The following is a 24240-nucleotide window of genomic DNA, read 5'->3' as shown; positions in this document are numbered from 1 at the left end:
GAAAGAAAATAAGTTAAAAATGTACATTTACCATCCAAAGATAAACTTGTTTACATTTTAATTAAATTTCTTTCTAGCATTTTAGAGATTATTTTACAAGCAAACCAGCTTTAGTTCCCACATTTCAAGTAACAGTAAACCATGATAATTTCCTGAGGGCATTAAAAAATTCTTCAAAGATATTATTTTAATTGCTATGCAATATCCCATTCATATGAAAATACTATATTTTGCACTTATGATTAGAAAGTCTTCCCTGATCAGAGACTAAATATTCACTTACATTTTTCTATGTTTTTCCATTATTTATTTTTTTATATTTGCCTTTAATTCCATGTCCTTATTCTGATGTATGATATAAGGTGAAGATTTAGCTTAAATTTTGTTGAAATATTTGACAAGGTAATTACTTGCTTAGATCAAAGATCCAAAATGTGTGAAAGGGTATACAATGAAAAGCCTCTGATACCACACCCAGACATCTACCTCCCTTCCCTATAGGTAACAAACATTAGATTACTGAGAATCCTTTCACAGATTATCTTATGCACATATAAATGAAGACAATTACTTTTTTTCCATTATGTTTTTTATGCTTTTTTACACTATGTTTTGTCTTTAATGACTTTTTTCTACATACTATGCCTTTCAAAATCCAATTTAGTTACTTCTTATAGTCTCTACAACACCCAAGTGCAAACTGGTTACCAGTGCAAACTACAGAGCTAAGTCTCTTTGTATTTCAGCTACTGTATTGTGTACCGGCTCTAGGACAATAGATCTCAAATAGCCACGAAAAGTCTCTTTATTTGGAATCCTCAGGTAAAATGCTTTGCCCTCAACATAATAAGCTTTGATAAAGCCACAGCAGTCACACAGACCCAGGATACAGACAAGAATCATGGAACTTTCAGAGTTCAAAGAATACAATGAGCAAACTCAAAGTAATAATTTGTTCATTCAGGATTGGTCACCTGTCCTATATGTAGATTTTAGCATAGCAATCATCTCAATTAAGACTAACAAACTCAATTTTTTGTCAGAGATTGAATCTCTGACAATCTGAGATCACTGAAGCCTTTACATGAGCATATGCACTGAATTAGGTGAAAAGTATTCAAAAGGTTTGTGACATCTCTAGTTACCTCTTTCACCGTAACAGGGACTTTAAAGAGACATAGCCATCGTTCTTATTGCTACTATATTTTACAGATTTGACTAACTGCTTTTGATATTGTTATTAATTCTTTTTTTATGTAAGATCATTTTTTACGCCTATTTATTTATTTTTGAGAGGGAGACAGAGAGAGGGGAGCGGGGTAGGGGCAAAGAGAGAGAGGGAGATAGAGAATCCCAAGCAAGCTTTGCACTGTCAGCATGGAGCCTGATGTGGGGCTTGAATTCACAAACTGTGAGATCATGATCTGAGCTAAAACCAAGAATGGGATGCTTAACCAACTAAGCCACCGAGGTGCCCCTTGCAATTGATTCTTTTTAATGAAGTTGTGCCAAGAAAGACAATAAAGATCATACTCTCTGTTCTATATACTGAGCCAGTAGATACCATGAAGAAAAAAAGAGAGGAGATTGAAGCAGTTCCTAATTTGGGGCATACCGCTTACTTCCTACCACAGTTTACCTTTCACTGTCATAAAACATTGGCAAATAAGCAGTTAAATACCATGTGTTCAATATATGCGGAAATATCTTTCCTTATAAAATATTCAAATAGTAGCAATATTTTTAAAAATAATCTTTCCTTTTGCAAAATCTTCTTGCATTTATACATGTCAAAGAAAAATATCTGTTGTAGAATCCTACCTGTTGTATCAAGACCCCTAAGTTGCCCATGTACTCGATGAATATTTAACTTGGCTGCAATTTCTTTGCCTTTTTCTGCTCCAGCATTTGATCTGAGAGATCCGGATGACTGAGGCTGCATCTTAGTGGCATGGGCATACCTATCAAAATTTGATGTTCTACCAGGTTCTGCACTGTTTGAAGTCTCTTCAACCACACCTCTTTATGGAAAAAGAAAAAAAAAAAAGTATGACAGTCAACATGTAAATAATATAGTTCAGTGAAAACATTTAATAAATGGTTTTTCTAAAAAATTCCAGTTTTAATGAAACCAATATTAATAACAAGTTCTTCAGTGTTTACTAAAAACAGTATGAGTAAAAACAGTACACACTTTTAAAAACCTACTTTGCTAATCTATAAAGTGATATTTGCAATTCCAATACTGATTTTGAGTATTAGCATCAGAATTTTCAGAAACGTATTAAAATGATAATTATTGCTTGCTTTTATATCCAACAAGAAAATTATGGCTCAAATTAATAAAATCTTTCTTACCTGTTCATACGAACTTGTGTAGCAATTCTGTCAAAACACAATGCTACTAGAGACACATGAGTCACGCTTTTATTAGGAGCTGTACTTGGAGATTCTTCCACAGAGGCTTGTAACAAACATAAGTTTACCTAACACAAAATGTCATAAATTTCAGATTTAAAAAGTGAAAAATTATCACTTAAACATAAGATATGCAAGAAAATAAAAAACTGTTAAGAATGGTGTATCTATATGTCTGATAGACTCTCATAAAGTAATCATAACTCATTTCTTAATGGATGGATATGGAATATTTTATAAATATTACCCAATATTCTCATTAAGTAAAACTATATTAATTTTTACATTAGATCATCAAAAAATAAAAAATATAGTTTTGATATAATCTATCCTGCCACCATTCAGCTTAGTAAATACAAAGGATAAAACTCACCAAAATGTTTTCCTCTTTCTGGAAAATTTTTAAAAATATTAAATTGTTACCTTTGGTATGCTAACATTAGCCTGAAGACCTTTAATTGTTACATTATCTTGCTTCATTATAAGATTTGTCTGTGCTTGTCCTTGGTTAGTAGTTCCTATGGTAGTATGTTCAGTTTTTGTTCCTCTAACATCTTGTTTGGAAGAGAGCTAAAGAGATTAAAGTAGAATTATTATTTCAGAGGACATTCATAATTTCCACATCATCCACAATTGCAACTTGCTTATTCACTGTGCTCCTTTATGCTCATCTATATGCCAGTTGCCATCCAATTTAGCAGCCACACTCTTAAAGTCCAAACTTTAGAAAAGCTAGCAACAGCACTGGCTGCTTCAGGGCTGAGAGAAGTGATAGAAGATAAAGTGAAAACAGCCTATAGAGAAACAGGCAGAAAAAAATGGCAATAGGTATTATCTTAGAATCAGTAAAATGTATTAATTTAAGAGCAGATTTGGCTTTGATAACTGGCTCCTTATTGGCTGGGAATATTTTCAAACTTCTTTTGATGTGTATTCCTACCCTAACTACCCATCACATGAAATGTCAATATGTCTTGAGTAACTGATCATTAAGAATAATCAACCTCTCTTTATCTTGCCTCTAGTCTCTAGCCCAAATATGACTCAGATAAATTTGAAAGTCAAATGGAAAATCACCATGATATGATTGCTAAGAAACTGGCTCAGTGGGGGGCGCCTGGGTGGCTCAGTGGGTTGGGCGTCTGACTTCGGCTCAGGTCATGATCTCACGGTTCGTGGGTTCGAGCCCCACGTCGGGCTCTGTGCTGAAAGCTAGCTTGGAGCCTGGAGTCTGCTTCAGATTCTGTGTCTCCCTCTCTCTCTGACCCTCCCCTGCTCACGCTGTCTCTCTCTCTCAGAAATGAATAAAAACATTTAAAAAAAATTAAAGAAAAAAAAAAAGAAACTGGCTCAGTAGCTAGAACTACAACATAAGTAGAGTATCACACACCAGGAGATGACGACTTGATTCACTGAAGTGAAGAAAAATAATCTTGGGGCACCCGGTGACTCAATCAGTTAAGAGACCGACTCATGATTTCAGCTCAGTCATGATATCACAGGTGTGTAAACTGTGGAATCTTTTTGAGATTTTCTCTCTACCTGCCTGTGCCCCTTCCTCATTCTCTTTCTCAAAATAAATAAATGAACATAAAAAAAGTCTCTGTATTTTAACTGAAATGACTAATAAAATGTTAATACATTAAACTTTTTTCAATTTTAGATATCATATATATATGAAGAGTACTTGATTGGCTACACTCACTGAATAAAAATGTTCTTACATTTTCTGAGAAGGTAGTCTTGCTATTTTGAACAGCTTCTCTGAGGACTTTGGCATGGAGATCATCTACAATTGCAGCTGGATGGCGGGTGCTAGCACAATGCACCATTGCTTCAATATACCTGAGGGAAGAAAAACAGTAAATGAAAAACCGAAATATCACTTAATACTACAGTCTAGTTTATCTAAATTGGTCCATTATTTCCATTCTAGATTTTATTCAGGTTAGTTTTGTCTCCTTTGCTAGGCTATAAGCTCCTTGCAGGACAGAGAAATCTATTATTTCCCCTTTTTCCCTTCATTACGTAGACAGGACTAAGAATATCAAACATAATAATTAGTTCTTGGGTGTTATCATTTTATGCTTATCATCCCAAAGTAAAAAATAGAAAATATTTTGCAATATAATTAGTGTAATACTGCAATATAATTATTTATGCTGAAAAACAAATGATAAAATAAACCTTTAAAAGATGTATTTTCATATTTGTTCTATCAAAATAGCCATCGTCAACATTCTTCTTTATAAACATATATCCCATATACTTATCATGTTATAAAATAGTAGTTATATTTGTAAACAAAAAAAAAATACCTGTCCAAAGCTTCAGCCACCAGGGGAGTCAGAACAATATCAACAGTCCCTTTTACTTCAACTATGGCTGTGGTCCTGGTCTGAGAGACTGGCTGATCCAGGGTCCACTCTTCTGTTAATGTTTCATCATCTGTGTTATCAACAGTTTTCTTTTCCAGAGGAGTATATGGTGTACTATACAATTTAACAAGCAAAATACGTATTTAAAAGATCATGAGAAAGAACAGAACTTAGAATTTCCTTAAGATGAGTGACCACTCAAATGTACATTTATTTCAACTAAAAATTTCATGGAATTGGACTAGATATTTTATGTCCCAAATGCTTTTCAGAGACAGGACAGGTGAGGTACAAAAATGAAAACTGATCTAAGATGGTTAATATATCAAGTAAGAAAAAAAATGTTGACATAGTTACTTGATGGAGCTTCCCCAACATATGAAAATTACAGTACTGAATTCTTGTTAGTTCTCAATTTTGATATGCCAAGTTACGGTATGTCTAAATAGTATGTCTAACAGAAATGCTACATGCTGCTTATAAATGTTGGCAAAGCCATGACAGACAACAAAAATGAATTATTTGTGGTAATTAATTCACAAATAATTTTTTTTTAAGTTCCAGAATTAATCTTTTTCTTTCATTTTCCCAAGGCCCTGGATAATCCCTGGCACATGATGGCCAATGAAATATTATTTTTAAGAATGAATAAATCAGCTGAAAAACAAATAATAATATAAAAGGTAAGGCCAATTATTTATTGCTTAGAAGAAGTGAAATTTAAGTATAAATACTATAGACATGTGGAAAGAAAAATAATAAGAATAATTGAAAAAGATACTCCACTAACCCATACGTACCACTAAGCATAAGAAAGATGAAGTAGTCAGATTAATATCAAAGTGGACTTAAAAAAAATTACTACATGAGCTAAAGAGGATATTTTGTAATGATAAAAGGACATAAGCAGACATAACAATGTGTTAAATATACTAAGAGTTTCAAAATACATTTTATTTTTTTTTAAAGTGATTTCTTTTTTCTTTTTTTTTTTTAATACTTTTATTTATTTCTAGGAGAGAGAGAGAGACAGTGTGAGCAGGGGAGGGTCAGAGAGAGAGGGAGACACAGACTCTGAAAGAGGCTCCAGGCTCTGTGCTGGCAGTCAGCACAGAGCCCGATACGGGGCTCGAACCCACAAACCGCGAGATCATGACCTAAGCGAAAGTCGGACGCTTAACCGACTAAGCCACCCAGGCGCCCCTCAAAATACATTTTAAAAACTGATAGAACTGAAGGAGAAATAGATAAATTGACAACTTCAGTTAACGGTATAGTACTTTCCGAGCAACTAACAAAAATGGTGGCCAACAACCCAGTAAGCTTAGAGAAGATTTGACAACACTATCCACCAACTCTGCCATGTGCAGAATATGACTCCACCCAACAACCAAAGAAAACACTTTCCTGTCCACTGCTTGTGGAACACTCACCAATACAGAATAATAGCTGGGATACAAAACAAGTCTCAAAAAATATAAAGACCAAGATAATAAAGAATATATTATGTGATTACAAAGGAAATTAGAAATTAAAAGAAAAATGCTATCTTTAAAATTCTCAAATACATGGAAATCAAGTGCTGCATTTCTAAATAAGCCAATGGGTAAAAGAATTAAATTATTGGGGGAAATTTTTAAATAAATAAATAAATAATAAAGTTTACATTTAAGTAAGTAAAGAATGGTTATTCCTCAGAATAAACTCCATGTGTCATCAAGAAAGACTGACTTTAAACTTCAAAAGTATGTAACTTCTACTTACTTTGAAGTTGATCCTGAAAGTTGCATTCCTCTGTCTAGTAAAGAATTAGCTGTGAGCCCCTGTTTGATAACCTAAAATAATATAAAACATTACTTACAGTCTAGAATTTTAATATTAATTGTTCTTTAATTTTATGCTATCAACTGGTATTTGTGAATACCCAGATTACCTTATTAATATGCTATTTATATGTAAAATAAAAATGTTTAAAAAATTGAGAAAATCATATAAAATATGCAACTGGCACTTTTATTTTCTGATTATTCAGACAAATGACCAGGCAGGGCTGAGGATTCAACAATGAGAGTAAAAGACTACACAACTAAAGATTAAAAATGAGTGCTTCAAATGTCATTTCTTTTCTGACCTTTTCTTAAACTAATTTTAGACTCTTCTAACACAATCAACATTTGAGAAAGAATCCCAGAGAAACATTAAGTTATAGGAAAAACTATATTGCAGATAACAAATAAAATTAATAATGTACTTGGTTATTCAAACCAAACTGAACTCTTTTAAATGCTAGCCAGTTATTCAGATTTAATAGAGAAAAATGACCTTCTTACCGCCTATATTCTACTTTGAAATTATCTAAAGATATGAATTACTTCCTTGACTTATTTACTCCAGAGATTTAAAAAAAAATTTTTTTTAACGTTTATTTATTTTTGAGACAGACAGATTGACAGAGTGTGAGCAGGGAAGGGGGAGAGGGAGAGGGAGACACAGAATCTGAAGCAGGCTCCAGGCTCTGAGCTGTCAGCACAAAGTCTGATGCAGGGCTGGAACTCACAAACTGTGAGATCATGACCTGAGCCGAAGTCAGACACTCAACCAAATGAGCCACCCAGGTACCCCTTTACTGCAGAGATTTGATTACCTAACCAAACTAGAAAGAATTATGCAAATACTAAAATAATTCTAACCTCTCAGTTGCTATTCTGCATTGGAAGTACCACTGAATTTTTTATACTGGAAAATTCATATACCAACATATTTTCACATGGAATAAAAAGAACATTTTGAAATCTTAACATGGGTCATTTATCTTGGGCAAGAAATGGCACAACTTTAGCACCAAAATTTTGTAATGGTCACTAATGTTTCTTCTTTCTTCAACACAAAGTGGTCAAATGCTTATCTATATTCCAACACCATTTATCACATTTCCAGCGTTACTTAAGTCGAGCCCTGTCATCTCTTGCACAGATTGCTACAATAGCTTCTTACGTGATTACCCCACTTGTTCTCCTGCTAGTCAATTCTACTTAGCAGTTAAAGTACAAGAGATCACACTTTCTTACAGCTCTCACAAATTTCCTAATGAAACTGTAACTACTGAAACTGGGGTCTCTAAGTCCGTAATGATCTGTCCTTTGTTTAGGGCTCTAGTCTCAAAATGAGGAATCTCCCTACTAACTTAATATCTCATGTGCACTGACATCTTTCCCATTTTAGAATATTAGCAAGGCTCTTGCCTGTGCCAGGTTTTCCCATCATCAATTCCTTCTCATACTTTAAGTTGCAGGGTAAATATTACCTCCTCAGATAGATCTTTCATGTCAATACAATATAGGTAGCCCCCTGCCCTCATTATTCTCTTTTTTATTATCTTCATAAGACACTTCTCAATTTGTATTCATATACCTATCTGTTTATTAACTGTCTGGCTCCCACACCTAAACTATAAGTCCTATGTCTGTTTTCCTCATCATTGTATGTCAAATGCCTGGCACACAGTAATATGTAATAAATTATCTGAATTAAGAATCAATAAATTAACTTTTAGACACTTTAAATAAATGTACATGTTTATGTAAGTAAATACCACATAAGATTCCTAAACACTGTTAATCAGTTTCCTAAGATTTTCATGCTTAATTTTGGTCTTTAAAATCATTTTTAAAAATCTCTTATAAATGTATAATTTTAATAAAAGTAGTTTCCATATTGGCTATTATCACTAAATTTATTTTGATGTATATTTAGTTTTCCTTTAAAAAGCTATTTACAGAACACATTCAGAAATGGACAATAACCAATTCCTGCTAAACTAGAAGGTCTCAAATGTCAAGTGCATGGAATTGGATTTGCATAGAATCAACTACAAATTTTTTTAGAAGCAGTTACAGATTGAGCAGAAGGAACACCAGATATTAAAAACAATTACAAAATTTCATCTGAATCACAGAGACCTAATCCTAATCTTAGAGCATAATGTAGACAGACACCATATATATTAATTAATACTGTGACAATCAAGCCTGAAACTATTCCTGAGTTTGATATGCTTAAACTTATAATACTCATCAATAACCCTGTGACTTATTGTCACACATGAAGCCATGATTTCAGAAATTCTATCTTTGAGAGGCAGTTAAAATAACTGAGAATACTTTTGGAAACATCTTAAAAACTGATTTATCTAACTAAACATATCAGTGGAAACTAATGGCTTGGTTTGTACCTTAAAAGTTGGAACAGAAAGCTGTTCAAATGATGATGAACTTTCTTCACTGGTTGGAGTGTCCAGATCAAGGGGACGATGCAATGATGACTTAGACGTTCTTTTGTTAGTAGGGTGCTTCACTGACCAATTAATTACCTGGTACTGAGTAAGGTAAGTCTGATAACAATTCATCACAGGTTGTTGAGAAGTAATCTGTTCACTCTCTACTGTTTTCTCAACTTCTACAACATACGGATGTTCTATAACGTCATCTTCTCCACCTAACGCAGAAACAAATGAAGCCTGGGAAGGATGAGTTTTGAACGGCAGAGTTCGGGGATCCTGAATGCTTTCTCCATGGCCAGTAAGTGGCCCTTCCACACTGTGATATATGGAGCCCCTACTGTAGTCAATCTGCTGTGTTTGCTTTTTCTTCTTTTTTCTACCTGGATAAGTTCCTGGGCCTTCATCACTGCTAATGGGCTCAAATTCTTCAGCTGCAGAAAAGTAGGCTTCACTATCAGCCATTGACATACTGGAATCCATTGATCGATACTGATGAAATGAATTGGAGTCTGCTGATGGTGTGTATGGAAATGAACCGAAACTCCTTCTCTGCTTTGGTGAGTCTAGCACATTCTCATCACTTCGGGAGACGTCACTACTAAACTGAACTCCAACTGTAACAGGCTGCTTGTCCCCATAAAAAGCAGCAGTAAGGCTCTTGGTACTTCCAAGTCGAGTGGAACATACAGAGGCTTGTCGTTTCAAGGGAGATCTCAGAGGAGATTGACCTACTGACTTTTCCTGAGTATTAGGAGACACGGGGCTATTTCCTGATATCTCTGTAGGAATACTAAAGCAGAAAACAAAGCTATTACCATATAGTGTACATCATATAAGTATAAAGAGAAGCATTTAGAAAACGCTTTTAGTAATTTTAATCATTTCTTTTATAAATAAAGGAAAATCTAAAATTTTACAATAAAATATCTATACAAAGTAGCAAAATGGCACAACATGTGTTCATACCCCATGTGGGCCTGAAAAAATTGAGGCAGCTTACAGCACAATACAAACTTGAAGAAACCCAAAGTATAATTTTTATAGGTTGAGTCTGAGGTCTCTATGAAACATCCAAGTAGAAATACCAGGGGAAAAAAAAAAAAGCTGGGCCTATAGGGCCAAAGTTCTGGCCAGAGTTTAACATTTAAAGACCATAATTAAAGCCCAACCATTATTGGGACTGTCTAGGGAAACTGTACAGAGTGAGCAGAGATGAAGGTACAGAACAGAGTCCTGAGGGATAACATCTAATAATGGCAGGTTATAAGAAGAAGAGAAAGAAAAAATGGAGGGGGGAAAATGGAGGACATGGAAATAGGGACTATAAAGGAATAATCAAGGGAAGTGGAGTAAAATCTGAAATTTTCGTATCTGTGGGATGACAAGAAACATTTATTTTCATTATATTTTTCTGTATTTTCCTATTTCTGGAATGAATATGTACATATTAATTTTGTAGTTGGAGAGATAACAGCAAACTGAGATTTAAAAATATGTTCAGGAGGAGAAAATTTTCTGTAGTAGGTGAGAGGAAAAAAGTTTTTCTTGCCAAAATTTTTGGTAATTACAATCTTATTATAGCCAGGTTTCTAAATCTAATTGAATACCGACTGACCTTACTTGGCCATCATCTCTTTTCGCACTATGCAAGAATTCTTTTTGAACCAAATGGTCATCAGCAACAGAAGAGGGGCTTTCTTTTTCTCCAGCCAATAAAGGCTGTGCAGCACTAGAACTACTATTCTCTTCTGAGGAAGAGGATGAGCTATGAGATCGTAATGGTACTTGAAGACTAAGGTGCTGGGTTTTTCTTTCTACTTCTATTCCCACTGGTTTGTTTTCCCATTCCTTCCTCTTCATGCCATTCACATTACCTGAACAAACAAAAAAGCAGATTATATGAACATAATAATTTCAAAAGCAATTTATGAAAAATCTGAGCACTTAATCCAATTCCCTATTTTTATAAATATAATCATTTTTAAAAGCAGAAGTATTCAATTTCACATAACAATATGCTAAACACTATAGAAAGATACCTACATTAGGTATGGATCCAGAGTCCATAGACATTGAAATTTTTCTTCCTCTTTTTCTTAACCTTTATTTGAAAAATTTCAAACTTACAGAAAACTTTACAGAATAATACAAAGCCACTGTAAATCTTTTACTTGTAATTACCTATTTTAAACATTTTGCCCCATTTGCTCTATTATGAATGATGTATACATAATGCTTTTTGAACTGAAAGTCATTTGTAGACATTGTGGCCTTTTACCCTAAATAGTTAAATGTTTATTTCCTAAGAATAATACATAACCACTGTATAATTATCAACTTGATAAATTTAGTATTTATACAATACTGTTATCTAATCTGCTGTGCGCTTTCCAATTTTCTCAATTGACCCAATAATGTCCTTTAAAGCACCTCTGCCCCTTCCCATGCAAGATTCAATCTAGGATCATATACTATTGAATTCAGTTGTCATGTATTCTTTAATGTGGAATATTTCCTCGGCCTTTTATAAGAGCCTTGTGAAGTGTTATGTAAATGTGGAAGAAAGGGAATGAAAGGAGAGTTCTACAGCTGCTTAGATCCAAAAAAAAAAAAATAAGTCTGGCCCAGTTTCTATTCTCTTCCAGCCATCCCCATGTTACCCAAGAAAGGAATCTATTAATAGGAGAAAACCTCTCTCCAAAGAGAACGCAGTCCTAGATGCACTTTAAGGGGTAGGAAGACTTAAGAACTTACAATGTAGGTAATTATTTGCTTCCATTACCACAAATGGAAAAATCATAGCAGTAAAAGTCAAAGAAAACTGAGTTTCATTCACTTGTAAGTGGTAGGAAATGAGTGTTCATTAACCTTCCAAGGAAATCCTGAGGTCTACCATGTGCCTTCCTTGATTCTATCATAACACTGTATATCTATACTTGGCTCCTGGAAACCACAATAATCAGAAAGTCACATACTTACATAGCGGTTAAATCTATAGCAAACTTATAGCAATTTGTGAATTATAGCTCACTCCTGAGAGAATTGACAGGAGATACAGAAAATCCCTATTATACATTATAAGAGTTATAATGAGCTTTGCTTTGTTCAGTTGGAGAATTTGTTCTCTTCCCTCTTTTACTACTAAGAGTAAATTCCTTGTAATTTTCTTCCTTCCATTTGTTATGGTTAAATTGTGATCTGCAGATTACAAAATCAAGCAGTGTTGAAATTAGTGCCAGCTGTAGTACGGCAGAAATAACACTGAAGTGGTTTTGATGGCTCTGATTCTGGTTTCTGCTATGCCATCTACTTGGCTCTGTGATTTCATGTAACTCAGTCTCAGTGATGAGCCTCACTTTACTCACTGTAAACACAGAATATACAGAACTCACATGGGAGCTTGAAGATTAAGTGAGAAAGTGCCTGTGAAAACCTTTAAAAACAAACATTATTCAAATGTGAGGAAATAATAAGAAAAATGATAAATTTTATTTATTATCTTTCCTATCCTTTATATGTCAATAAGTTTTGATGTTTGCAGATTTTATGTATTGTTATTCTAAGCATAAATGCATAAGTAAAACAACCTTAAATAAGATGCACATACTTATCTATTAACATTTAGTGAAATATCATTAGAACAAGAGTTTGGCATATGTAGCTCAGCATTTTCCTCTAAAAGCTCCTTGTGCATGGGAAATCAATAAACTTTTTAAGTTAAAACTACTTCTTCCTGCCCTTTTTGTCTACAGACCAAAGGCAGTACTGTCAATGTTTCTGAATAGATGAAGAGGAAAAGGCTAATATTAGTAAAATATCAAGACTTTTCTAAATTTCACTTCTTGACAGCATGGCAACTTAAGCAGTAAATACTGCACTTATTGTACGAACCCACAATTGAAAAACCCAAAGGAAAATCCATTTCTGAAGTCTTTAGAGAAAAGATACTAGATAAATCTAAATCTAAGCTTGAAAATTCAGAATTACTAGGAACTACTTAAACCCACCATTTACTACTCATACCAAACTTACAGATTTACAAAGTTATCATACTGGACCTAAGGAAAAGCCACACTTCTCTTCTTGACATGCTCAATTTTTAGCGATAATAAGAGTAACTTGTAAAAGTAGTTGGTAACATGAAGCCCAATAGTAGAAATACTACTACTGATAAGTTTTCCTATAAAAAGTAAACTTGGTAAAACAACTGTTACCTTGGAGTACAGCTATTCTTAAGTGTATCTCTGGAAGCTGACTTCTAGGAAATGATATGTAATACTCAGAATACACATGGCTAGGAAGATCAACAATACCAACAATGGGAGATCTGAAGAACAGGCCTACTTTTTTGCCTTGTGTAACTATAAAAAACTCACTAGTCTTACCTAGCTTTAGTTAAATCACCTGCAAAGCAAAATTAGATTATACTGAATTCTTCCTATAAGACTGCTCAAAAAATTGAGTTGAACAAAGTAACACTGAGCTTCTCTCCGACTGACGTAAGGATAAAGATAATAAAAGATAAGCACAAATGACAACACATTACCATCTACAATTTTGGGAATTTCTTTAGTAATAATCCATTCTCCAGGCTGTAGCAGAGACTGTCCGTAATACATATCAGACTCTGCACTCGTGCTTGAAAATGCAGAACTACTGGAAGGTGTCAACTCTTCAAGTTTGAAGAAATCTAGGCCAGTTACTGTGCCACCAAAGAATCTGCAGCCACCGAGACAACCACACTTGTTCCTACACCTCTTATTCTTCAGGGTATCGTCCGGCCACAAAAACCACAACCTACACAGAACCCAAAACAGAAACAAACAAAAACAACAACATAACAAAAACTCATTATGAAATAAAAAACTTTTTGGCAAATAATTAAAAATAAGTTAATTGTTAATATTTTTAAAAGACAAGGTAAACACAAATGTTTATTTTTATTGTGGAATATCTTTTTAACCATTTTGTCTTTCTTAAAAAAAAAAAAAAACAGTCTGGGGGGTGCCTGGGAGGCACAGTCAGTTAAGTATCTGACTTGATTTCAGCTAGGTCATGATCTCACAGTTCTTGAGATTGAGCCCCAATACCTGCTTCATATTCTCTCTTCTCTCTCTGTTCCTCCCTCCACTTGCATGCTGTCTCTCTAAATAAATGAACATTTAAAAAAAAAATCCAGTCTCAACATGGTGAGATGAAAATAAGTAGGAACAGGAAGAGAGACACAGCATATATATATATATGTATACATATATATGTAAAAGCTAAAAATAAGCAAATATTAAAGATCAGACATTTAAATCCAATTTTAAATAGCGGTTTTAAATATTTTTATTTAAATTTTGAGAATATTTAAATATTCTCAAAAGGACTAAATCTTTTAAATATTAATGTAAAAAAAAAAAACAAAACCATGGGTACAAATTATACTTAATACTTTATCACCTTTAGCTTCACAGTCTATTTCACATGGTAAATACACAAAAATACTATAAATGTGGGGCAAGTAAGAAATTATTTCTTAATAAGGCCAAAATGATACATTCTATCTTTTAGAGAAAAACTGTAATATATCTGTAATAAGGACTTCAAATGAAGTATTAAGAATTAAGACAATGGGAGAAAATGTACGTAAAAGTCTTCAGGCTCTGAGAGCAGTCCATACATATAAGTCCATCAGTATATTATTAACTATCTTCCTTTCTTTAAAAAAACATAATACAAACATGGGATATATATGTTTGTTCCTCTTTTTTAAACTTTAAAGAATAAAATCACCTCATATTAGGTCTGTTTTGCTAAGCATATTTAGCCGCATTATCTCACTGGGTCCTCAGGGTCCTCAAGGGAAGACAGAATAGGTATTATCATTTTCATTTTATATTCACTCATTTATATTTCTTGAACAGATCGATATGTGCCTAGTACTGTGCCAGGTGAAAATGACAGTCTAATCCATGTGAAGTTTAGAGTACAGAGGCATAGACAAGCCATAAACAAAAATATCTAATCATAAATTATACTGAGTGCTATGAGGTAATAAAAAATAAACAGGGTATTGTGATAAGGAAAAAGAAGAAACCGTTCAAAAAGTAATATTTGAGGTGTGAAAGATGAGATGAAATGTATCAATTTAGAAGTGGAACATCAGTCCAGAAAGACAGAAGAAAAAAATACATGAGAAAGCCTTAGCATTAGAGAAAATCTGAGGTATTACTGCAACTAAATGTTATCAAATGCAAATCACTTCTCCATTATAAAGTATTAAGATTCAGTCATTCAGCAAACTATTTTAAGCACTATCAAAATAAAAGATCTTACATATTCCACACACTTAGTTTTTACCTAATTGGTGTAGCAAAAAGCTTAGCAAAATGCATGAACTCTAGATGAATTTGCAGTCATCTAGACACGGGCTCTATTTCCAGCTGTGCCACTTAAAAACTCTAGGACTCTGGACATGTTAGTTAACATTTCTGAGCCTCAGTTTCCTCAACTAGAAAATTATGGTCTGATATACCTAATAAGACTGTTTTGAAGATTAAATGCTATAACATATGTAAAGCACTTGATATAAAATCTGGAATACATAAGTTGAATAACAAATGTAAGCTCCCTTTCCCTACCTTTATTATAATCCAGTGCAGTAGTTCTCAAACCTTAGCTTACATTAGAATCACCTAGAGGGCTTATCACAACATGGAGAGCAGAGCACCAGTCCTAGAGTCTAGTAAGGTAAGGTCTGATCATATATATTTCTAACAAGTTCCAAGGAGACACTGATGGTGGTGGTTTGGGAACTATACTTTTCAAAAACACTAACCTACAGAAATTAATAACTTTTGTGTCCAGAAACTTCTCCAATTATATGAAAAAAAATACTGTATATAGGCCCCAAAACTCCTGGGAATCAAATATGCCCAAAGGTGGCCAGTTAAAGCTGAAGGTCAGTGAGTTGCCTACCATGCTGGGAAAGGCAACTCCCAATATGCCTAAACATGCCTACCTGTTCTTGCTGGGTATGCCAAGAATGCAAAGTTTGGACCAGGCCACTTCTCAGGGTTTTACTAGCAGTCAACAACCTTGAAAGATGACATATGTCTCATTCTGAAAACGAGCAGGCTTGCTTCTACTTACTATAAAAATGGTAACAGGCCTCCTGGGTGGGTCAGTCGGTTAAGCGTCTGACTCTTGATTTCCACACAGGTCATGATTCCATGGTTGTGGGATTGAGCCCACATCGGGCACAGAGCCTGCTTGGAATTCTCTCTCCAAATCTCTCCCCCTCTCTCTGCCCCTCCCCCACTCACACAAATGTGTGCTCTCTCTCTCAAAATAAATAAATAAACTTTAAATAAGTCTGTCCCATGTAATGTATGGGGCAATATGACACACTTACTCTAATAAGTTATTTGTTGTTTATCACTATCTGAAATTCAAATTTAACTGGGCATCCTATATTTCATCTGGCAGCCCTACTGGGAGGGCACAGAGAACAAATGCAAGCACATATGATTCTGGCTAGTGCTATTGCTGTTAAGTAATAAAGTCCTTCATCTTTGGCCAAGTCTTGTGTTTTCTGCCAGCACCCATGAAATTGTAGCAGGCTAACATGTTAATTTGCAAGTATGATAAAATCCCAAACTCTTCACAATTATTAACCAATCAGAGCACTGAAACCAATCTAAATGGTTGGATTTACTTCAGCACCTGGAACCTGAATCACATGGTGCCACATCCATAGCTTCATTAGCACCTTGTTCTACCATCTCAGCTAATTAGACACATGCACTTTGTTCACATTAACTGGCTTCTTGAGCAACACTTAACAAAGAAATCAAAGTTTTTAAGACCATATTCTCCACACATGAGCTTCCATACTCACATTTACAAAATTTCAGGATCTTAAAGTAACTTAAAAGATTAATGTAATTTCAATAAAAACCTCAGAATTTTTTAACTAAAAAAATAGCTCTTTGGGAAAATTAACAGATAAAAATAACTAAACGTTTGTGATGAAATGGAAAAATAAATGTGTATTAGGTATGAATTTTTTCCTCTGTATTTGAGAAGATATTTGCAGAAAAATCCAGATAGAGTTTTAAAAAAAAAGGATAGAAAAAAAATAAGAAAATACAGGTGCTATGTGATTACTAGCAAAAGAAATATTTTCTCAAATTAGTAAAAGAATTACAAAGGGAAAAATGACATATCTGAATACACAAAAATTAAAATCTGTAAGATTAAAACAATTAAAAATGAAACAAACTGCAAAATATTAGCAAGAGACTATTAAAAGGATGAAAATCTATAAACAGCTCTTAAAATTTTCTAAAAAATACACCAGTATGCCAATAAATATACATAAAATAATGACATGAAATTCACAAATGAGGAAATAAAAACAGCCAATAAATACATGAAAAAAATATAAATCTCAGAAATAAAGAAATGCAAAATAAAACAAAGAAATACCACATTTTAGTTCTTATAAAACACTTAAAGGGCAGCAAAGAAGCAGACAGAGACTCTCTTAAAGAGCCCCTGAGAATACAAACTGAAATAATCTTTCTGGGAAGTAATTTGGGAATGCATATCAAAACGTTCAGTTTTTAGCATAGTAACATCGCCTCCTAAGGAAATTATTTAAAGGGAACTTAGGGGTACCTGGGTGGCTCTTGTTTTCAGTTCAGGTTATGATCTCACAGTCTGTGAGATTGAGCCCGACATCGTCGTAGCTCAGCTGTCAGCACAGAGGTGAGATTCTCCCTTTCTCTCTGCCCCTCCCCTGTGCGCTTAAGCTCTCTCTCTAAAAAATAAACACTAAAAAGATAGTAAGAACATAAAAGGAATTTAAAGAACATGTGGGAAAAGATTTTATGTGCAAAATGTTCCTCTTACTATTATTTAAAATGAGCAATTTAGAAACTACATATTTAATATAATAAGGGCAATGGCTAAATAAATTACAATTTATCTTTCTAATCATGTATTATCATCTGTTTCAAAGGAACTTTATAAAATTTTGGATTATTTGGGAAGATGGTTAGGGTGTAAGTTTAATACAACATGCTGAATTTAAATATATAAATACACGATGATCTCAAGTATAAGGAAAATGCACTATAAATATGGGTAAGAAATATGACAAATTCAGTATGATAAGGTTATGGTAATTATTTTCCCTTATGTGTAATAGTTTTCTCTATTTTAAAAATAAGCTTGGGGTGCCTAGGTGACTCAGTCAGTTAAGCATCCACTTCGGCTCAGGTCATGATCTTGCAGTTGGTGGGTACTAGCTCCACATCAGGCTCTGCAATGACAGCACTGAGCCTGCATGGATCCTCTGTCTCCCTCTCGCTCTGCCCCTCCCATGGACTCGCTCTTGCTCTCTTGCTCTCTCTCAAAAATAAACATTAAATCAAAATGTTAATAAAATAATNGTCTCCCTCTCGCTCTGCCCCTCCCATGGACTCGCTCTTGCTCTCTTGCTCTCTCTCTCTCTCAAAAATAAACATTAAATCAAAATGTTAATAAAATAAAATAAAAATAAAGTAAAATAAGCTCATATTAACTTTGTAACGGGGGAGACAGAGATGGGAAAAGTTATCCTGGTATTTTAAATGGACAGGACTCAGGAAGAGGCTCTGTCAACTTTTAGAATGGCAGACCATTTCTTAGGAATTAGGGCCCCTAATTTCTTTTTAGTCTCCCCTGCAGTCATGAAGGCCCACTAAAGAGTTTTGTAGAGTACACAGTCATAGCAATGATGTTTTCTAGAAATGATGAATTGTAAGTGGAGGGCTGTCATGGAAAAGAAAGAAGGGTAGTGCCTATAACACGTTATTTGGGAACCAATAATTAAAACTCATTTCACTGCTAATACACATAGAATGGACTTAGAAACACATTAAAAAACAATGTTACTTCCAGAAACCACACAATCACCAGAGATGAGGTATACAATGTATTACTTAAATATCAGGTTCTTATACATTCATTGAGGAGTACCTAGCAGGATTATATTTGGTTTTTATATAAAATGCTCTTATTCCATTCCTAACAATAGAGTTTGCTCTATAATTATAAGGTAATTTTCGTCTCAGCTTGGGACTATGACCATCCTTAAATTTAACTTACCTCTTAGTTCTGGTATCATGAGTTTCTAAGAAATGTCTTTGGGCCTCATGTTTAGAATGATGATCTGCAGCTAACGCAATATCAACAGTAATGAGTCCTAAGTTGGCTGACCCAGCTTCAAGCCAATAGGCCCTCCGTAGCACTGCAGGCTGAAGTCCAACTCTGGAATTATTTAATTGTTCAATGTACTGTCTCACTTGAAAATCCTGAATTGCAGCACTTATTCCTTCCCCAACCGACTGATTGTGGAGATTACAGTTTGCAACTCGAATTGCACCCATCTAAATTGAATGAAGAAAATGAAATAAAACTGTGGTTTCCATAGTCTTAATCAATTTAAAATAAACTACAGAATAGGCAATTATTTCAAACTGCATCAAAGACAGAAGAAGAGGAAAAAGAAGGGAAATAGAAAAGATAAATGCAGCAGAATGAAAACAGACATTCAATTAAAAAAAAAAAAAGAGGATAAAAGGAAAAGAAACTAAGTCCAAAGGAAAACAAAAGAGAGGAGGAGGAAAGAAAAGTTAGAAGGATAGTAAGTAACAAAAATCTCAGACTCTTAATAAGGCTTAACTTTAAGCAGTAACCTATAAGCCGAGGTGGCAAATGGATGTTTTCAAGAGCCAGACAGGACATAAATATATAAAAACTAATGGCACTTAAAATCAAATCTTTTAAAAATATAACCAATTTAGGGGCGCCTGGGTGGCTCAGTTGGTTAAGCATCCGACTTCGGTTTAGGCCATGATCTCATGGTTCGTGGGTTCGAGCCCTGCGTTGGGCTCTGTGCTGACAGCTAGCTCAGAGCCTAGAGCCTGCTTCAGATTCTGTGTCTCCCTCTCTCTCTGACCCTCCCCTGCTCATGCTGCCTGCCCCCCTCTCTCTCTCTCAGAAATAAATAAAACATTTAAAAATATATATATAACCAATTTAATCCCTGCCATAAAAGTAACCTACACGTTTACATCTCTGCCATAAAGCAAGATTATGATAATTCAGTTAGAGTGAAATAGTAGTGAAAGCAAATATGCCTTAAGAAATAGACCAGAAGAGAACATGGACATGCAAAAAACAGACAGCTATCTCCTGGGATTCTATAGTCTTCTGTGAGATGGTAAATTATAAATGTGTATTCTATTTCAAGAAACGTAGGTTTGGTTTCGTAAAAAGGAAAAAGAACTACACTGGCCAAGAAACAGACAAATGTGTACCTTTAGATTTGTAGCACAGCCATGCTCCACAATATAAATATCTGCTCCATCTACTGCTAAACGTGTCATAGTATATTTCAAATCATCTGAAGTCGGACAAGGCCCAGGAATACAACTCAACTAAAATGAAAATGAAATGAATATTAATTTTTCACCACTGATTCACCATTTAGATACTTATATCTTCTCATTTAAGTAAAATTCTGGCAATGTGTGTATTTTTAAAAATTACTCAATTACATTCCATTTTTTATAATGATAAATGAAATAATCAGTGATTAAAGTCTTACCAATTAGAAACTAATCATAAGCATGTACCATTTCCATTCAAATAGGCAAGTAACAAATCTAAATTGACAGAATACATATATAACTTGTTACTGAAACAAAGAATAGTCAAAGTAAACTGATAACTAAACAGTGTCACAGAATTATAAGAACTATACAGCAGTTTAAAATTTTAAGATTTTCTTATGAGTACTCTGGATTACACACACACAATCTTCTTTTTAGAAATATGTCAAATCTAAATTTTATTATTATGCCTAGGACAATGCACACAAATTTGATATTGTTTTACTCCTAAAACAGATTTGGTCATGGTTAGGTTTGAAGAAAACATACATATCACCTAATGAAGAACTTCTTGGGGGAAATGGCAGCGCTGAGTAAATGACTGGCTCGATAACATGCTCTTGCTCATTAGAGGTAGTGCCAGGACTAGAATACAGGCGTTTTGTCTTATAATCAGCGTTCTATAATAATAAGGCATACCTTAGAGATATTGCAGGTTGGGTTCCAGACCATCACAGTAAAGCAAATATCACAATAAAGCAAGTCATATAAATTTTTTGTGGCTAAAATTAAAAAAAATTTAAAAAAAAACAAGCAGCAGCAAGTGTTGGCAAGGATATGGAGAAAAAGGAGCCCTTGTGCACTGCTGGCGGGAATGCAAACTGGTGCAGCCACTATGGAAGACAGTATAGAGGTTGCTGAAAAAATTAAAAATTGAGCTATCCTATGACCCAGTAATTGCACTACTGAGTATTTACTCAAAAGAATATGAAAATACTAATTCAAAAGGATATATGCACCTCTGTGCTTATTGCAGCATTATTTATAACAAATTGTGGAAGCAGCCCAAGTGTACACCAACAGATGAATGGATAAAGATGTGGTATATATACAATGAAATATTACTTAGCATTAAAAAAGAATGAAATCTTTCCATTTGCAACAACATGGACGGATCTAGAGAGTAAAATGCTAAGCAAAATAAGCTAGTTAGAGAAAGACAAATACCATATGATTTCATTCACACATGGAATTTAAGAAACAAATGAACAAAAGGAAAAAGAGAGAGACAAATAAAAATACAGGCTCTTAACTGTAGAGAATAAACAGGTGGTTACCAGAGGGGCAGCAAGTGGGGGGGATGGTTGAAATAGGTGAAGGGGATTAAGATACTCTTGATAAGCACTGAGTAATATATGGAATTCTTGAATCACTACACTGTATACCTGAAATTAATGTAACACTATATGTTTTTATAGTGACATTAAAATAAAAATTAAAAATATTATTAAAGATAAAAAATATATTTTTGGTTTCCTAGTGAATATAAAAGTTACATTTACACTATATACTGTAGTCTAAATGTGCCACAGCATACAAATGGGAAAAATGTACATGACTTTCTCGCTAAAAAATGCTAATCATCTGCTGAGCTTTCAGCAAGTCATAATTACTGATCATAGATCACTGTAACAAATATAGTAATGACAAAGTCTGAAATATTGCAAGAATTATCAAAATGTGACACAGACAGAATACACATTCCTCTTGAGTGCACATGGAACATTCTTCAGAATAGATCACACACTGGGACGCAAATCTGCTCTCAACAAGTATAAAAAGATAGAGAGCATTTCATGCATATTTTCAAACCAAATCGTGATGAAACTCAAAATCAACCATAAGAAAAAATCTGGAAAGACAACAAATACTTGGAGACTAAAGAACATCCTACCAAAAGAATGAATGTGTTAACCAAGAAGTTAAAGAGGAAATTGAAAAGTAAATGGAAGCCAAAGAAAATTATAATGTCAGAGCACAAAACCTCTGGAAAGCAGCAAAGGTGGTCATAAGAGGGAAGTATATAGCAATCCAGGCCTTCCTAGCGAAGGAAGAAAGGCCTCAGATACACAACCTAAACTTACACCTTAAAAAGCTGGAAAAAGAACAGCAAATAAAACCCAACACCAGCAGAAGATAGGAAATAATAAAGATTAGAGCAGAAATCAATGCTATCGAAATAAAAAAAAAACAAAACAGTAGAACAAATCAATGAAACCAGGAGCTGGTTCTTAGAAATAATTAACAAAATTGATAAACCCCTGGCCAGTTTGATCAAAAAGAAAGAGAGATCATAATCAACACTGCAGAAATACAAACAATAATAAGAGAATATTTTATGAGCAATTATATGCCAATAAACTGGGCAACCTGGAAGAAATGGACAAATTGATAGAAACCTATAAACTACCAAAACTGAAACAGGAGGAAATGGAATATTTGAACAGACCCATAACCAGTAAAGAAATTGAATTAGTAATCAAAAATCTCCCAGAAAACAAGGCAATAACAGATGTTGGCGAGGATGCAGAGAAAGAGGATCTCTTTTGTACTGCTAGTGGGAAAGCAAGTTGGTGCAGCCTCTCTGGAAAACAGTATGGAAGTTCCTCAAAAAGTTAAAAATAGAACTACCCTATGACCCAGCAATTGCACTAGTGGGTATTTATCCAAAGGATACAGGTGTGCTGTTTCAAAGGGCACAGATAATGTTTATAAAGAATAGCCAAAGTATGGAAAGAGCCCAAATGTCCATAGACTGATGAATGGATAAAGAAGACAGACAGACAGACACACACACACACACACAATGTAGTTTTACTTTGCAATCAAAAAGAATGAAATCTTGCTATTTGCAACCAACTACATGTGTGGAACTATAGAGTATTATGCTAATTGAAATAAGTCAGAGAAAGACAAATATCACATGACTTCACTCATGTAGAATTTAAGATACAAAACAAATGAACATAAGGGAAAGGAAGCAAAAATAACAAAAACAGGAAGGGGGACAAAACATAAGAGATTTTAAATATACAGAACTGAGAGTTGCTGGAGGGGTTGTGGGTAGGGGGTATGGACTTAGATAGGTAAGGGACATTAAGGAAGACACTTGCTGGGAGAGCACTGGGTGTTTTACATAGGGGATGAATCACTGGATTCTACCCCTGAAATCATTATTGCACTACATGCTAACTAATTTGGATGTAAATTTAAAAATTAAAAAAAAAATACTAAGAAATAAAATTTCTAATATTAAAAAGATTAAAAATGTGACACAGAAACACAAAGTAAGCAAAAGGTGCTGGAAAAATGGCATTGATAGATGTGCTTGACACAGGGTTACCACAAACCTTCAATTTATAAAAACAAAAAAACAAAAAAACAAAAAAATCCACAGTATTTGTGAAATGCAATAAAAGGTATGTCTGACCTAAAAATAGACCTAAAAATATCTGATATAAAATGACAGAAAGCACACCAATGGTTGCATGGAATAATGAATGGCTGATGGCAAAGGGACCCAAAGTAATTTTCTAAGGTGATAAAAATGTTCTAGACTTCAGTGACAGTAATGGTTACACCCTTATACATAAAACATTTATCAAAACTCGAACTGTACATCTTAAAAAGGGTGAATTTATTGTATGTAAATTATGCCTCAATAAAGTTGATTTTT

General features: G+C 34.1%; 1 protein-coding gene across 1 annotated transcript in view; it reads right to left on the bottom strand.

Annotated features, from left to right (window-relative positions):
* Positions 1-24240, bottom strand: part of BLTP1 (bridge-like lipid transfer protein family member 1) — a 205727-nt gene that overhangs the window by 93158 nt on the left and 88329 nt on the right. The window contains exons 25-35 of the mRNA XM_077770881.1: positions 20430-20549; positions 19216-19496; positions 13622-13872; positions 10691-10949; positions 9028-9865; positions 6561-6631; positions 4737-4910; positions 4143-4263; positions 2842-2988; positions 2359-2486; positions 1822-2021 (exon numbers count right to left, since the gene is read on the bottom strand). Of these exons, the coding sequence (XP_077627007.1) occupies positions 1822-2021; positions 2359-2486; positions 2842-2988; positions 4143-4263; positions 4737-4910; positions 6561-6631; positions 9028-9865; positions 10691-10949; positions 13622-13872; positions 19216-19496; positions 20430-20549 (2590 nt within the window). The remainder of the gene's footprint in view (positions 1-1821; positions 2022-2358; positions 2487-2841; positions 2989-4142; positions 4264-4736; positions 4911-6560; positions 6632-9027; positions 9866-10690; positions 10950-13621; positions 13873-19215; positions 19497-20429; positions 20550-24240) is intronic.

The sequence above is a fragment of the Crocuta crocuta genome, unplaced genomic scaffold, assembly GCF_008692635.1.
Source record: "Crocuta crocuta isolate KB4526 unplaced genomic scaffold, BGI_CrCroc_1.0 scaffold331, whole genome shotgun sequence".
NCBI lineage: Eukaryota > Metazoa > Chordata > Mammalia > Carnivora > Hyaenidae > Crocuta > Crocuta crocuta.
This window is presented reverse-complemented; position numbering and strand designations above follow the sequence as displayed.